The 15,712-nt window shown below is 44.7% G+C and overlaps 1 protein-coding gene across 1 annotated transcript; it reads left to right on the top strand.

Annotated features, from left to right (window-relative positions):
- The first annotated feature begins 215 nt into the window (after window positions 1-215).
- Window positions 216-12,723, top strand: CRKL (CRK like proto-oncogene, adaptor protein). The gene is made up of 3 exons (XM_069961155.1): window positions 216-793; window positions 3,454-3,919; window positions 11,135-12,723. Exons 1-3 carry the CDS (start codon window positions 483-485, stop codon window positions 11,267-11,269), a joined length of 912 nt encoding a protein of 303 aa, XP_069817256.1. The 5' UTR covers window positions 216-482; the 3' UTR covers window positions 11,270-12,723.
- The last annotated feature ends 2,989 nt before the right edge of the window (window positions 12,724-15,712 follow it).

Here is a 15,712-nt window from a genome sequence, read left to right as displayed (position 1 = left end):
AAGAACACCCTGCAGGGGACGGCAACCAATCAGGAGGCCGAACATTTAACGTTCGCTGACATCAAAGCCAAGCGGCTTCTGATTGGCCACTTGACCAGGTATAGAACCATATAAAATAGCGCGTTCACGTCTATTCCTCCGTGGAGTGACAGCTAGCTTATCCAAACGGGTTAGAGCAGCCGGCTCCTGATTGGCTGCCGCTCGGCGATGACGCGTTTCCGCTTGGCTGTATGTGAAAGCCTGCAGTCCCTCCGCCATCTTTACTGTCTCCCCAGTAGTCTCGCGGACCAGAGCAGGGAGGGGACCCGAGGTGCGTGAGCTCCAGACTGCGCGGGCCTGACAGGACCTGCAGCTTCCGCCGTGACCATGAAACCCAGAGCAGCTGAGGGAGCCGCCTGTCAGTAACCAGTCTCCTCACACCGCCAGCCTCCCCGGTGCCCACACCCGTTATCTCCCGATTGTCCCAGGCGATTGCCCTCATCATGTCGTCTGCTCGCTTTGACTCGTCGGATCGTTCGAGCTGGTACTTCGGGCCGGTTTCTCGGCAAGAGGCGCAGACGCGACTGCAGGGTCAGCGGCACGGGGTCTTCCTAGTCCGGGACTCGTCCACCTGCCCCGGGGATCACGTGCTGTCCGTCTCCGAGAACTCGCGGGTCTCCCACTACATCATCAACTCCCTGCCGGGACGGCGCTTCAAGATCGGGGACCAGGAGTTCGACAACTTACCGGCCCTGCTGGACTTCTACAAGATCCACTACCTGGACACGACCACCCTGATAGAGCCGGCGCCCAGGTGAGCAGAGCCCTCCTCCGGCATGCTGACTGTCTCCTGCCCCCCCCCCCCCCCCCCCCCTCCTCCGGCATGCTGACTGTCTCCTTCCCCCCTCCTCCTCCGGCATGCTGACTGTCTCCTTCCCCCCTCCTCCTCCGGCATGCTGACTGTCTCCTGCCCCCTCCTTCTCCGGCATGCTGACTGTCTCCTGCCCCCTCCTTCTCCGGCATGCTGTCTCCTGCCCCCTCCTTCTCCGGCATGCTGTCTCCAGCCCCCTCTTCCTCCGGCATGCTGACTGTCTCCTGCCCCCTCCTCCTCCGGCATGCTGACTGTCTCCTTCCCCCCCCTCCTCCTCCGGCATGCTGACTGTCTCCTTCCCCCCCTCCTCCTCCGGCATGCTGACTGTCTCCTTCCCCCCCTCCTCCTCCGGCATGCTGACTGTCTCCAGCCCCCTCCTCCTCTTCCTCCGGCATGCTGACTGTCTCCTGCCCCCTCCTTCTCCGGCATGCTGACTGTCTCCTGCCCCCCCCTCCTCTGGCATGCTGACTGTCTCCAGCCCCCTCTTCCTCCGGCATGCTGACTGTCTCCAGCCCCCTCTTCCTCCGGCATGCTGTCTCCAGCCCACTCTTCCTCCAGCATGCTGACTGTCTCCAGCCCACTCTTCCTCCTGCATGCTGACTGTCTCCTGCCCCCCCTCCTCTTTCTCTGGCATGCTGACTGTCTCCAGCCCCCTCCTCCTCTTCTTCTGGCATGCTGTCTCCAGCCCACTCTTCCTCCGGCATGCTGACTGTCTCCAGCCCCCTCCTCCTCTTCCTCCGGCATGCTGACTGTCTCCAGCCCCCTCCTCCTCTTCCTCCGGCATGCTGACTGTCTCCAGCCCACTCTTCCTCTGGCATGCTGACTGTCTCCAGCCCCCTGGGGCTTCCCCCTTTCTTGTGACATTTCAGGAAGCTCAGTGTGAGGAAGTCAGTGACAGGGCAGCAGCTGTCTGTGCATTGTGGCTGGAGCTGTCAGTGTCTGTAGATCTGATACTGATACATCGATTATTGATCGATATGAGACTTGTTGATCAGACCTGTCATTCTGGCTCTTAGACAAAGAGACTTATTGTTTTCTCCGATTACCGTTTGCTGGCGACCTGTAATCGATCACCGTAATACACGCAAAGATAGTCGTTCATTACGATTGATTGTAATTACAGTAGTTTGTACGCTCTAGTATAGGAATGATGTGTACATACACCGTAATTGATGCCTGCATACACACTGAAATGCACTGAAAGATTATCACTTAAAGGGATTCTGTCACCTCAAACTCTCCTTCAAAACCCTAAAACAGGGATGGGGAACCTTCGGCCCTCCAGCTGTTGCAAAACTACAATCCCCATCATGCCCGGACAGCTAAAGCTTTGGCTGTCCAGGTATGATGGGAATTGTAGTTTTGCAACAACTGGAGGCCTTGAGTTTTACACCAGTGGGTATATATTATATAGAACAGTGATGGCTAACATTGGCCCTCTAGTTGTTGCAAAACTACAATTCCCATCATGCCTGAACAGCCAAAGATATGGCTTTGGCTACCCAGGTATGATGGAAATTGTGGTTTTCCAACAGCTGGAGAGCCAAGGTGAAACTACATCTCCCACCTGTTGGCTTCATAATCATGCTGGGAGTTGTAGTTGCGCAATCATTGGAGATCAACTTAGAGAACCCATTTGCAAAGCCTTATGGGAGTTGTAGTCTCCCACTGACATTGTGTGTATATACCATGCGCTTGTTGCGTCCCCAGTTTCCCTAAATAGATAGAAGTGATGTGAATTCTTGGCCTTGGTTGTGTACACGAGCGGCGCTGGGTTTATAGCTGCCAGATCCCTTTGCCATTCTTGGGCATGTCCCTCTCCCCTCGGAGGTAAATAGGAAATGGTCTGTTTGCGGCTTCGTAGCTTCTGTCCGTTTCGTACGCTAAGTCCCTACTTTGTCCAGGGACACAAAACAAGTTGCTGATGCAGAGATTGCTGCTAATCTGCTGACCCCCCTGTTACTGAGTAGTTGACGTCGGGGGCCCCGGCTTACATTTAAAACAAATCAATAGCGTCTGGACTTTTCGGATCACTTTCGGACAACAGCTTTTGTTAAGTTTGCACGTTACGGTTTCAGTCCGGACGTGTATTGGGATTGATCTGTTGCTGTGTGGATCCCGGGTTTATGAACGTACTGACGTCTGTATTTCCTATACTAGAATACTCTCCAGACTGCAGTAGACTTTGCTCTCGGTGACCACTGCATTGCATCACTTCTGGCAGCCGGGCAAGTTGTCAAGGTATATGGAGTTGTGTAGCAGCACATGGGGGTCAGGCAGGCAGCTGGCATAAGCCGAGGCTGATGCGTTTAGCGCTTCCTAATCTGCTAATCGAATTAGTCGGCTCTTAGAGTCATCGTATTTATTTGCTAAACTCATTTGCACAATGAGATTACTCGGGGTTTGGATCCGTATTATCTGAGCTTTGACACGCAAGTCATTGAACTCTTCTCCTACTTCTCCTAAGGGCACCGTAGCGGAATCCTGTAGACATTTGCCATGTACTTATTCATGGAATCCAGACATATCCTCCAGGTAGTAGTATTGCCTCTGTCTTTTTGATATTTGATTGTATTTTAACTCTGTTTGTTTCTTCTTCACAGGTACCCAAGCCCACCGGTGGGGACAGGTACGGCCTCCAGTGTACATGCGACAGAGGAGAACATGGAGTGTGTACGGACTCTTTATGACTTCCCTGGCAATGATGCAGAGGACCTTCCTTTTAAAAAAGGGGAAATTTTAATAATTGTAGAAAAGCCCGAAGAACAATGGTGGAGTGCACGGAACAAGGACGGTCGTGTTGGTATGATCCCTGTACCCTACGTGGAGAAGCTACCTCGCGTGTTTCTTCAAGGCATGATGGGAAACAGAAATTCTAATAGCTATGGCATACCTGAGCCTGCACATGCCTACGCTCAGCCTCAGACTCCCAGCCCTCTGCCCGCCTCCTCTACCCCTCCAGGCGCAGTCATCACCCCATTACCCTCCACCCAGAATGGACCTGTCTATGCTAAAGCCATTCAGAAACGAGTTCCTTGCGCTTATGATAAGACGGCTCTTGCATTAGAGGTAAGTGTCTTCGTTCTTTGATTTAGAGGGGTTTTTTTTTTTTTTCTTTTTGATCTGCAGAGGTGCCACTTTTACTTTTTTTGCAAAAAGTTAATGACTTATTGATTCCCAGGTCACTGGATGTCTCCTCTGAAGAGTAAAAAGCATCAGCTAACAAGATGAGAACAAGGCAGAGAGAAAAAGAAATCTGCATGCTAATTTCTCCTCAAACATTGGCTTACAAAGGGCCCAGATAAGAGTGATGCATTTAAAGGGGTTGTCTCAAGATTAAATTATCCCCTCTCCACAGGATAATGAGATAACTAGGTGACTGGTGGGGTCTGACCACTGAGACAATCAGAGATCGGGAAAACAAATGTCTCCTGAGTGAACGGAGCAGTAATGCGCATGCTTTACTACCACTCTATTCATTCTGTATGTGACTGCTGAGCACGCCACTATGTTCAGTTCTTGTGATAGGTGGAAGTCCGAATGCTGGGGCCCAACCAATCAGCTAGTTATCCTGTGTTTGATAAGTGATACGTTTATTCTTCAGATAACACCTTTAAGGGAATCTTTTAGGTCTGGGAGACACGTGGTACCTTTCACATATCCAACTGTGCTTCCATAATGTAGAAAAAAATCCTGTATTCTATAGTACAAAGAGCTTTCCCCAAGCTTGTGAAATGCAGAAAGAGAGGTGACTTCCAGCTTGTAGCTTTTCAGGAGCTCGGGAAAGTCTCCTCGACTCTCTGTACCAGTGAAAAAAAAAAGCATTTCTCTACATCCTGGAAGCACAGATAGATATATGAAAGGGACCATGTGTCTCCTAACAGCTATCCAACAGTGTCAGCAGTTTGGAACATGAATTACAGCTGAGAGAGATTGCCTTTAGGATGCGTTCACACCTACAGGATCTGCAGCAGATTTGATGCTGTGTTCAGTTAATTAAATGAAATCTGCTGCGGATCCGGTAAGTGTGAACGTACCCTTAGGGTGTGTTCACACCTACAGGATCCGCAGCAGATTTGATGGTGCAGATTTGATGCTGTGTTCAGTTAACTAAATGAAATCTGCTGCGCATCTGCTGCAGAAAATCAGCTGCAGATCCGGTAAGTGTGAACGTACCCTTAAGGTGTATTTCTCTGACCTTCCATACATTGACTGACTTTATGCAGGAACATTGTACAGTTTTACACACTTATGCTAGGCCTACAGCACGGTTCCTAACCTGTTCCTCTCTCAGCATGTTCTGACAGGTAATTGCTATCTGGGCATTTTTGGAGTTGTAGTTCTGCAACAGCTGATGAGCAACACAAGACTGGGGGACATGCCATATAAGTGACTTTTATATGAGAGTCTCACTACGAATAGGAAAAACCAGGAAGAGCTGTAGGCACATCTGGTTGCTCCTGCTCTCTCTTCCACCATTTTGCACACTACCAAATGAACAATAACTGGGGACCCTCACCCTTTCAGACTAGATGAAATGTCCCTTTAACACTGGATATAATGTCCTTTTCTTCCTTCACATCTTAAGTAGGTCAGTGCTATCTTATTATATGGAGTTACAATTAGAACCATAATCACACACGTCTCCAGGGCTGTACACTAATTAGGTTCCTAGTTGGGAAATAGGCACATTGGTAGGTTAACAAGTAGGTCGGCTCTTCTAGTTGGACTCTCAGTGAATCGCTGTACACTGCTGTATATGGTGCTTTATAGTCTTGGACTTGGTGCATATGTGGATGGCAAACTTCGGATAAAACTTTTTGTCCTATCTTTTCACTGTATGAATGGGGGGGGGGTGTACCTTCAAGCTTGAAGAGACGGCCAGTGGGGTATTAGTAGGCTTCTTGGGTCTGGTCTCATACATGTATGGACGCTTGCTGTTTGGTATTGAATGTCAGGAAGACTTCACACGCTATTTGGCATGGCAAAAATCTGTGTGTTATACAAGCGGTCTGCCAAAGTGAAGAATAAGTGATCAGAGCCATAGACTGAATCCTGACTACTCATCACAGTTCTTCCTGTATACTGAATGATACATTGCATATTGAGGTTTTAGTTTTGACACATTTAAATGTAAGGACATAGTAACATCAATGTAAGCTAACTGTAGCCTTCATGCCCAGCGGCTTCCTCTGCCGAGTAGCCATGAATATGCTCTTTCAGAAGAAGAGTTATCAGACAGAACAGTTTGTCGGTGAGTCAGTGGTCAGAAAGTCCAGGATTTATCAGTAAATGTATAGTAAGAGGAGGAAGTGACACATGGCAGCATAGTGCCTCATTGACTGGCATGAGTAGTGTGTGTGTGTGTGCACTCAGGTGCGACACGGAGGCTTGTGTGGAATTTTCTGAGTCACTTTTCCCTCCCTGAGGGCAAGGATTCCAGTGGTAACCAATAGGCGGCAGATGACAGCAAGCTACCTGCAGGCTCCTGAGGGTGGGGCTCCAGACCTGGCTTACAATAGAGAGGCTTTCTAGTAAAGAAAAGCGAGTCACAGCTTGTTGATCCCAAGTGTTTTCTCGAGGACGCTTTCAGAATCCAGATTGCATAATATGGCAGGCAGAGAATAAATACAGTACTCTATAGCTCTCTCTCTCTCTCTCGAGAGAGAGAGAGAGAGATTCTCCCCAATGTATCAGGCGGTTCACCAAGTAATCCTGGAGGGGGGAGCAGGTTAGCTACCAGTCTGTAAAAGTGGTTTAGGGATAAGTCACCTACTTTGTAAGTATGATAGGAGGCTGGTGTGTACGTGTGACCGCAGATCACAAAATGCACTTATCTAAGGGAGGGTCATTCACATTCTCTTACCTTACATGATCAGACCACAGAAGTTGCAGAATGAGCACAACCTTGTGGCTTTGGGGCCTGATGTGTATAAAAAGATAAGAGGACACTTTTTTTTTTTTTTTTTTTTTGTTTAAATATGTAAATAACACATGCCGGACTTGCACACACAAAGTGACGAGATCATATAGTTATGCACACAGCTATATGCATTAAAGTGTCACTGTCATTTGCAGTAGCTTCTGACATGTCAAAAGTTACTGTTCACACTGGGTCTCACTTCAAGACCTGCTGTGGGGGGGAGTGGACAGCAATGCGCCTCTCTTCCTGGTTATCAATCAAATGCAACATTTCATTAGAGTCTATCGTGCAAACAAGTTGGATGCCCCTGCTGGCCAGGGAGTGGAGCACACTAACACGCCCCAGCTGTATCTTGACATTGCAGCAGGTCTCCGACCCAATGTGATCAGTAACTTTTGACATGTCAAACATTAGGGTGGGTTCACACTACGGAACCTGAGCGGAGATTTCCGACAGATTCCGTAGCTCGTACCCCTTCACGGCCACGCGCCTTTCGGCCCGTGCCATATACTCCATTCTATAAGAAGTAAAATCCACGGCACTCAAAATAATGCAGAAGTGATAGTTTATTTTACAGTGATACAGAAAGGTTGTATACTCCGACCAGTATGAAATATATAGTAGAAATAGTAGAGATCGTGACTATAAAGCGAGCTTTCGGCCCATCCCGGACCTTCCTCAGGCTAGTAAATCTCACTTGTAGTGCATGGGTCTAGGATCTCGGTGGAGATCCTAGACCCATGCACTACAAGTGAGATCTACTAGCCTGAGGAAGGCCCGGGATGGGCCGAAAGCTCGCTTTATAGTCACGATCTCTACTATTTCTACTATATATTTCATACTGGTCGGAGTATACAACCTTTCTGTATCACTGTAAAATAAACTATCACTTCTGCATTATTTTGAGTGCCGTGGATTTTACCTCTTATGGACGTACATGGTTGAAGAACCATAACCCACTGAGCACCAACCTAGAAACTAGAGGTGTGCAACACTGATTTACCCTACATAGACTCCATTCTATGCACGGGCGGATTCTGCATTACGCCGAAAGAATTGACATGTCAATTCTTTCGGCGGATAGTGGAATCTGGCCTCCCATAGAATGGTGTCTATGGAGCCAGCGGAAAGGCGTGTGGCCGTGAAGGGGCACGAGCTACAGAATCCGTCTGAAAATCTCCACTCGGGTGAGGCTTGAAGGGAAACTACAGTTCACCGTATGGAGCCATATTGCAGCCAGTCTAGCTCTGTATTAGCTGCCATATAACAGACTGGGTTTTTTACTCCATAGAAGACCACAATTTGGTGGAGAATTTAGTATAAAATTGGAGGCCACTGATGGGCTTCACTGTAACAATGCATTAAAGGGAATGTGTCACCTAAACTTTCTCTTACTGATTAGAGTCAGATACTAAAACTTATTCTTTTATTTTAATCTGTTTCTATTTTCTGACTAATTTTTTTTTTTATTTCACTTTTTTGTACATTATGGGGGCTGCCATATTACCTGGGCTGCTGTTAACAGCATTAAGTGATATGCTTTACAGCAACCCTCATGGACATAGACAGCAATAGCCAAAGTCTGTCCCCTTGAAATAATTATGAAACATCACTGAGCGCACTCTGTGACCTGTGAAGAGGTGAATCCACAGGGAGCTGCTATTGTCTCCTCTATCTACTGGTGTCACCTGATGCTGCAATGCTTTACAGGTCACTTTACAGCAGCCTCTTCTTACCTCTACAGACAGAACAGGAAGTCTCAGCTTTGTTTTAGCCCCGTTGTGAGAATAAAAACTACAAGATCTCAGGATTGTTTTATAATATAGATAGTAATATGGAAAATTATTACAAAAATCTCCAAAAACTCTTAAAATGTATTTAACATAAAAACAATAAACAGTAGGTCACTTTCTGATGACACATTCCCTTTAAGAGGAATTGCCGGGCAGTAACAGGCATCATGTGTTAAGGTGTCTGTAAACAACTAGAATTATTATCAATGGTCCTAAAAAGACGACTATCTTTTACTAATGTTTTTTATTCTGGAATTTTGTCTGTTGCAGATGTAGATCTCTTTTTTTTTTTTCAATGATTGAATGATGGCTTTGTGTTATATCATGTGAAAATAATGTCCATCAGGGCACATACATAGAAAATCTTTTCCAGTTTTGCAATTATCATCAATTTTTTTTATTTATTTTTCATGAAATACTGCTGTTCGTCTCTATGGGCCAGACAATGAATCCAATGTTGTAGCTGGCTATCTTCCTCAGGCTCATAGAACTGAATGTAGGAGAAGTTTGCATGTCCTACCACTGGGGCCCCTGTTCTTGTGATCATGGGGGTTCTAGTGGTCAGATAAAAATCACCTATCTTGTGGATAAAGTGCTGAAAGGGGATCCCGCTGAGGACAGTTCCTTTTTGTTAGAACAACATGTTGCTTATAAACAGCACTTTTTATTAGGATGACTTCACACGCTGGATCCGCTGCGGATCCAGTGTTCGTGCATCCCTATGAGAATACATACTCGCAGCGGGATTGACATCTCACTGCGAATAAGTAAACCCCCACGTCCGGAGCATACATCACCTCCTTCCGTCTCTGGCCTGCTTCGGGGGTTCCCAGCATCTGTTTGTCCCACTCGGCCAAGCAGCGCACTGCCCCTGCCACAGTTGCTGGTTGGCTGAGCGGGACGTCCTGCCAAAAAACCCCGGAGCAGGGAGGAGTTGATGTATGCACTGACACTGGATCCGCAGCAGATTTTCCAGTATATGTGAATTTACCCTCATCGTATTTATTGACAGGATGATACAAAAGTATCAGTCACGCAACATCTGGGTAGGTTTATCAAGCCATCTTAGGGCCCTATTCCACCGGACGATTATCGTTTGCATAATCGTTAACGATTAACGATCTCAAACGACCGCTATTGCGAAAGACCTGAAAACGTTCGGTCATTTCCATGGAACGATAATCGTTACTTATGATCGTAATTGCGATCGTTTCTCTTCGCTATTTATTCGCTATTGCGTTCGTATCTATTGCGAACGACCGAACGATGTCTTATTCAATGCGAACGATTTGCGAACGAGCAACGATAAAAATAGGTCCAGGTCTTATAAAGCGATCAACGATTTCTCGTTCGGTCGTTAATCGTTAACTGCATTTCAACCGAACGATTATCGTTCAGATTCGAACGATTTAACGATAATCTGAACGATAATCGTCCGGTGGAATAGGGCCCTTATAGTAGAATTTTCATTGTTTCTCATGGTAACCGCTCCACCTTCATTTTACTACGGTTTGATGCATGAAAGCTAACATCTGGTTGCTATGGGCCGCTAAAATAATCTTACCATAAAACAGATTTGTTGCCAATCTAGAACCTTTACAAATCTATATTGGTTGATTACTAAATTACTTCTATTAAAAAAAAAAAAAACTCAATCTTTCCAGTACTTATCAGTTGCTGGATGTCCTGCAGGTAGTGGTGTATCCTTTCCGGTGCTCTCTGCAGCCACCATTATTTGGGACAGGAACTGTTCACAGCAGTATCAAATCCCCACAGAAAACCTCTCCTGCTCTGGACCTTTCTCGTCACGGACAGAGGTGGCAGCAGATAGGAAAGAATACACCACTTCCTGTGGGGCACGGATAGGGAACATTTGGCCCTCCAGCTGTTGCAAAACTACAATTCTCATCATGCCTGGATAGCTAAAGCTTTGGCTGTCCAGGCATGATGGGAATTGTAGTTTTGCAATAGCTGGAGGGTCAAAGGTTCCCTATCTGTGCTGTAGGGTATGCAGTAGCTGACAAGTACTGGAAGACTAGTCTAGACATTTTTATACGAGCAAGTTACAAATATATTTGTGTGTGTTTGTGTGTGTATATATATATATATATATATATATATATATATATATATATATATATAATATATTTGTGTGTGTATATATATATATATATATATATATATATATATATATATATATTATATATAATTGTGTGTGTGTGTGTCAGAAAGTTATTTATATATTAAACTTTCTGACACCAGTTGTTTTGAAGGAACAGTACCCCTTTATTGCTCATTCATCTGCAGGTGATAACATTACTTCCTTTTTGCATTGTACACCCCACTGTTTTAGTAAGAAGGGTCTCCTTATGATGAGCAGATTACAGGCTATCCTCCTGCTTGACCTCCTATAGGGAAATATATTTGTAGCTAGTCATGTACACATCATCTACTTCTAACAGTAAAGTATATCCACTGGTTCACAATTTATAGAACTGGTTCTACTATACGAGTGAATGACACATCCTTTTCAGTCTTGATAATTCTTTTTTTCTCTTCTATTTTTAGGTGGGTGACTTAGTGAAAGTGACTCGCATGAATATTAATGGCCAGTGGGAAGGAGAAGTGAATGGCCGAAAAGGGCTTTTTCCCTTTACACATGTGAAAATAATTGACCCTCAGAATCCGGATGACAATGAATGACTGGACTAATCATCTTCTAGCTTGTTCTAGTCACTTTTTCTCCTTCCAGGTCCTCTGAAGCTTCCTTGGCCTACTCTTCGACTCAATCTTTTTCAGCTGCCTGGTTATTTGACACTTCTGAAAATAACACACGCTGCAAAGTTCACCTACTGACGCATGTAACATAGCTGTGTTTGTCCATAATGCAAAGCTGCTGCTTACCACGTTTTCAAGGGTCTGAACAAGCTTACTTAGACATGCCGTGCTGCCAGCCGCTGTTAATGTGGAGAACAATACCTGGTGGCATTCTGAATCTTAGGGTTTTTTTTTTTTGTTAATTTTTTTTCTTTGAGATCATGCCTAAAAGATTTACTGTTTTATTGACTCACACATTGCTACAGAATAGTGATCTCTAGAAATACCCCCCCTGCTTCAGTCGTTTCTGATAAGAAAGAGAATATGTGCCCGATGATCTGTTGTGATCTCTACAATCCCCTCTTGCTTGTGTGGAGATCTTAAGTGTGTGATAGTTAACCGAGGCCTTTATTTATACTGCAAACCTTGGCAATTGTTGTTCTGCGCAGGAATTTAAAAAAATGACTACTTCCCCTTTCAAATGCAGAGTTCTGCCGCTGCAGCAGAAGATGCCACCTTGCCTGTCCTTCCAGCCATGATTGGAGTTCCGGTTTTCTCTTGCGCTCTGGTGCGGTGTAATTCGTCTCGAAACTACTTGGTGCCATTATCGGTTTGTACTGTGAGGTGTTTAGCGGGTTAGATCTTAGGGAAATCTCCATTAGTGAATGTGATTTTGCTGGACTTCATCAGAATGATAATGGCTTCACTCCCTCCTTTGCAGAATATCCACATTGCCTGAGTCCACGTGTTTTTAATAGTTTCTGCATGTATTCCAAGCGTTTGGATAGCCCAGATCCATTCCTTTTTAAACTCCTTTGTTGGCCTTTTTACGCAGGGGGCACTAGTGCTCGGCTGCAGCATAATAGCACAAAAGGAGGAAACAGATTCTCACACAATGAGCCAACTCCTTACGTCTGTCTGAATCTTGTTTTGCCCACTTTTCCTGGAACGCTGCAAAAAGACTATGCAAGGGAAAAATTGCCTTGACTCGGAGTTTGGTGTCTTAAATCTAATTTCCAGCCCTCTGAGGCAGCAAGAGTTGGTTTCCTGTACATTTCCATTTGAAGGAGTGTAAAAAAAATTAAAATTGAGAGCGTTGTCTGTTCAGTGTCACAACTGTAATAGTCTGCCTATGTGACCCAGATCAGGTTGTCACAGGAGCATTGCCACTCCTTGCTGCTTAATGATGGTTTGTGTTGGATCTGGGACGTCTCCAGCTAAGAGCCGGCGGGTCGCTGCTTCGGCCACGCTCTGCATTTGAATTTCATGAATCTTCTGGTTGTTTACGAATCCAAGAAATGTCGAAAGGGAATCTGTCACTTGGGACAATTTGCTAATGGAGGGCAATGTCTCATTTTATTTTTGTAAAGGGAGGTTAAACTATGTCTGTGCCATTTGTTTTGCTTGTAAATTGTAATTTTATATTGTATTTACCTTTTACAGGAGGGATTTTAAGTTTTCAGTTTCAATGTAATTAACATTTTTAACTGTTCTCAAGCCATTGACGTCGAGATCATGAGCAGCAGGTTTTCTTCCTGCACAATGTTTTCTCTGTAACTGTTCCGAGGGGTGACCTGCGAGGGTCTCGTGACTCAATAGGTTACATGGAATACACTTTATTGTATTGTATGCTTTTTAACTTGATTTATGTTTTTGAAGGGGGAAGAAATCATAGCTTTTGAGTTTTATTTTTTGTGCTGTAAAATTAACAGTATTAAATGACTTATATTCTTAGAATACCCTGTGTCTTCATTTTCTATGGTTTTTATATGCTAAACAGTGATTGGATGCATCAGTCAAGAAGATTATGGTCTGTTGGGTCATTACAATGGGAATAGGTGGAATATACTTTGTGCTTATTTTATAAAGTACTTTTAAACTTTTTTTTTTTTTTTAAATATGTACTTCGTTCTTTGTTTTTTAATGGTTGTTACATTGAAATGATATAGATGTTTATTTGGCTGCCATGTTTCTAAAGACCAGATTTGATCAATGTCTTGCTGTGTCTAGTGGTGCGTTTACACAGAGATTTATCTGACAGATCCTTGAAGCCAAAGCCAGGAACAGACTATAAACAGGGAACAGGTCATAAAGGAAAGAATGAGATTTCTTTTTTTTTTTCTTTTTCAAATTCCTGGCTTTGGCTTAAAAAATCTGTCTGATAAATCTGTAAACGCTCCATAAAACATGACCATGGTTGATACAGCATACCAGATAGTGAAAAGGTCAGGTCAAAGGATGTGTTAAAGGGGGTATCAAGCCCATAAAAAGTAATGGTCTAGTTAATGTATAGGCCATCAATATTAGACTGGTGCATTACATGTGCTTGTCATCTGTTTGAAGAGGCCTCTTTAATGTATAGTTTCACTTTTCCTCGCAGTACTGTACCCTAGCAGTATTACAGAAAACTGCAGCTTTTCCCCATTCATTTAAATCAGGCCGCAATGCTGTGCCTTATACTGCCACCACTTAGGATCCTATTAGATGAAGCAATTTTTTTTTTAACGATAAACGAGATTTGTTTACCATTAACCTAAAATTGTTCACCATATTACACAAAACGATAGTCATTTTACTCCATCTGATCCCATTAAGGAAAGATGTGGGATTATATTGAACGATTAGTGAAAAAATGCAGAACTACAGCGAACAAATGTGGAATTTTCGCGAACGATTAACAATGATTTTAGGGTCAGATCTAATTCAACGACACGTGAACGATTTTTCAATCATTGCCTGCAATTACACAGGGTGATTTATCATTTAACTTCGAAAAATATAATGGTTTTCTGCACGATAATTGTCCTGTGTAATAGGGCCCTTTAGTATAGCAATCGCTGACCTGAGCAGCAGTAAGCACTGAAGAGACTTTTTTTTTTTTTTACAAGCACTGCAGTCCCCTTAAATAGCTCAACAGTTGGGCTGCCAAAAGTTGTACTTATGCTGATGTAGTATTGGATAGGCCATTAAAGGGGAAAGTCAGGTGAAATTCTTTTTCTTTCAAATTAACTGTTGTCAAAATTATACAGATTTGTAATTTCTATTTAAAAATCTCAACTTCCAGTACTTATCAGCTGCTGTATGTCCTGCAGGAAGTGGTGTAGACTTCTCAGTCCTCAGTCTGCCGCTATGTGCACACTATAGAAAATTGGCAGAGAACTTCAAGCGGGTTTCACTGCACGCCGCCCGCCCCATAGGCTCCTTTCTATGCTCAGCCAGATTCAGCCATCAGCCCAAAGAATTAACATTCAATTAACATGTCAATTTTTTTGGATGGAGGGCGGAATCTGCCTGCAAAAGTAATGGAGCCTATAGGACAGGCGGAACTTCAAGCGGGCTGCGAGGTGGAATCTGCTTGAAGTTTCCACCTATTTTGTTTAGTGTGCACATACCCTGACACAGTGCTCTCTGCTGCCACCTCTGTGTCAGCAAATCCCCATGTAAAACCTCTCCCCCATTGGTTTATTTCCTGTCCGATTAAATCAGGGGTGTCAAACTCTGGCCCTCCAGCTTTTGCAAAACTACAATTACCATCATGCCTGGGCAGCTAAAGCTTTGGTTGTCTAGGCCTAATGGGGATTGTAGTTTTGAAACAGCTGGAGGGCCTGAGTTTGACACCTGTGGAGTGTCTCTTGCCTTGGAGGACTAGTTTTTCCCCTGCGTTACAGGGACAGCCTATTGATTTTGTTGGAAACTCTGTATTGCTCTATTTCCACAATGGTGTTACATTATGGAATTTGAACAGTTGCCAGATTTATCCTATAGATTATGGCAGTGGCAGGCCATGTGATCAATATGTCAGGGGACCCGTCTAATTAGAAAGGATTGCCTAAAGCAGACGGCCTGTTTAAAATGGGTCAATTAGTGTGGAATAAATAGCAGGAAGACAATGATTTATACATTGATATAATACAGTAATTTTCCCCCCTTAGTACCATTGGTTTTAGTTTTTTTTTGTAATTAAAGGGGGACTCCAGCGGGGGGGGGGGGCACTTTTTTGCTGGGACCGGGGAGGAGGTGGGTGAGGGAAAAGACGTCCACTCACCTCCCCGTCCCAGCGGCGGGTTCCGCATTGCGGCGCTCCGGTGCCTGGTTCCCAGCCGCTTCCTGGTGTCTGACGCGGGCCTGAGACGTGACGTCTCAGGTCCGCTGGAGTACCTCTTTTAACACCAGTTCAGTTGTTTCTACTTGCACTTACTTTGTTGCAGGTTTTTGCCAATGAGTTTCTAATATGCTAGCTCAAATCCTCTATAAAATTCCCCAGCCCATTAGAGAGAAGTGGTGTCATGTGACTGATGCGTGACTGACGATTGCCCAAACACCTGATAT

Source organism: Dendropsophus ebraccatus, chromosome 3 (assembly GCF_027789765.1).
Source record: "Dendropsophus ebraccatus isolate aDenEbr1 chromosome 3, aDenEbr1.pat, whole genome shotgun sequence".
In the NCBI taxonomy this organism is placed as follows: domain Eukaryota; kingdom Metazoa; phylum Chordata; class Amphibia; order Anura; family Hylidae; genus Dendropsophus; species Dendropsophus ebraccatus.
The sequence above is the reverse complement of the archived record's forward strand: the minus strand, read 5'-3'. Positions and strand labels throughout refer to the sequence as shown.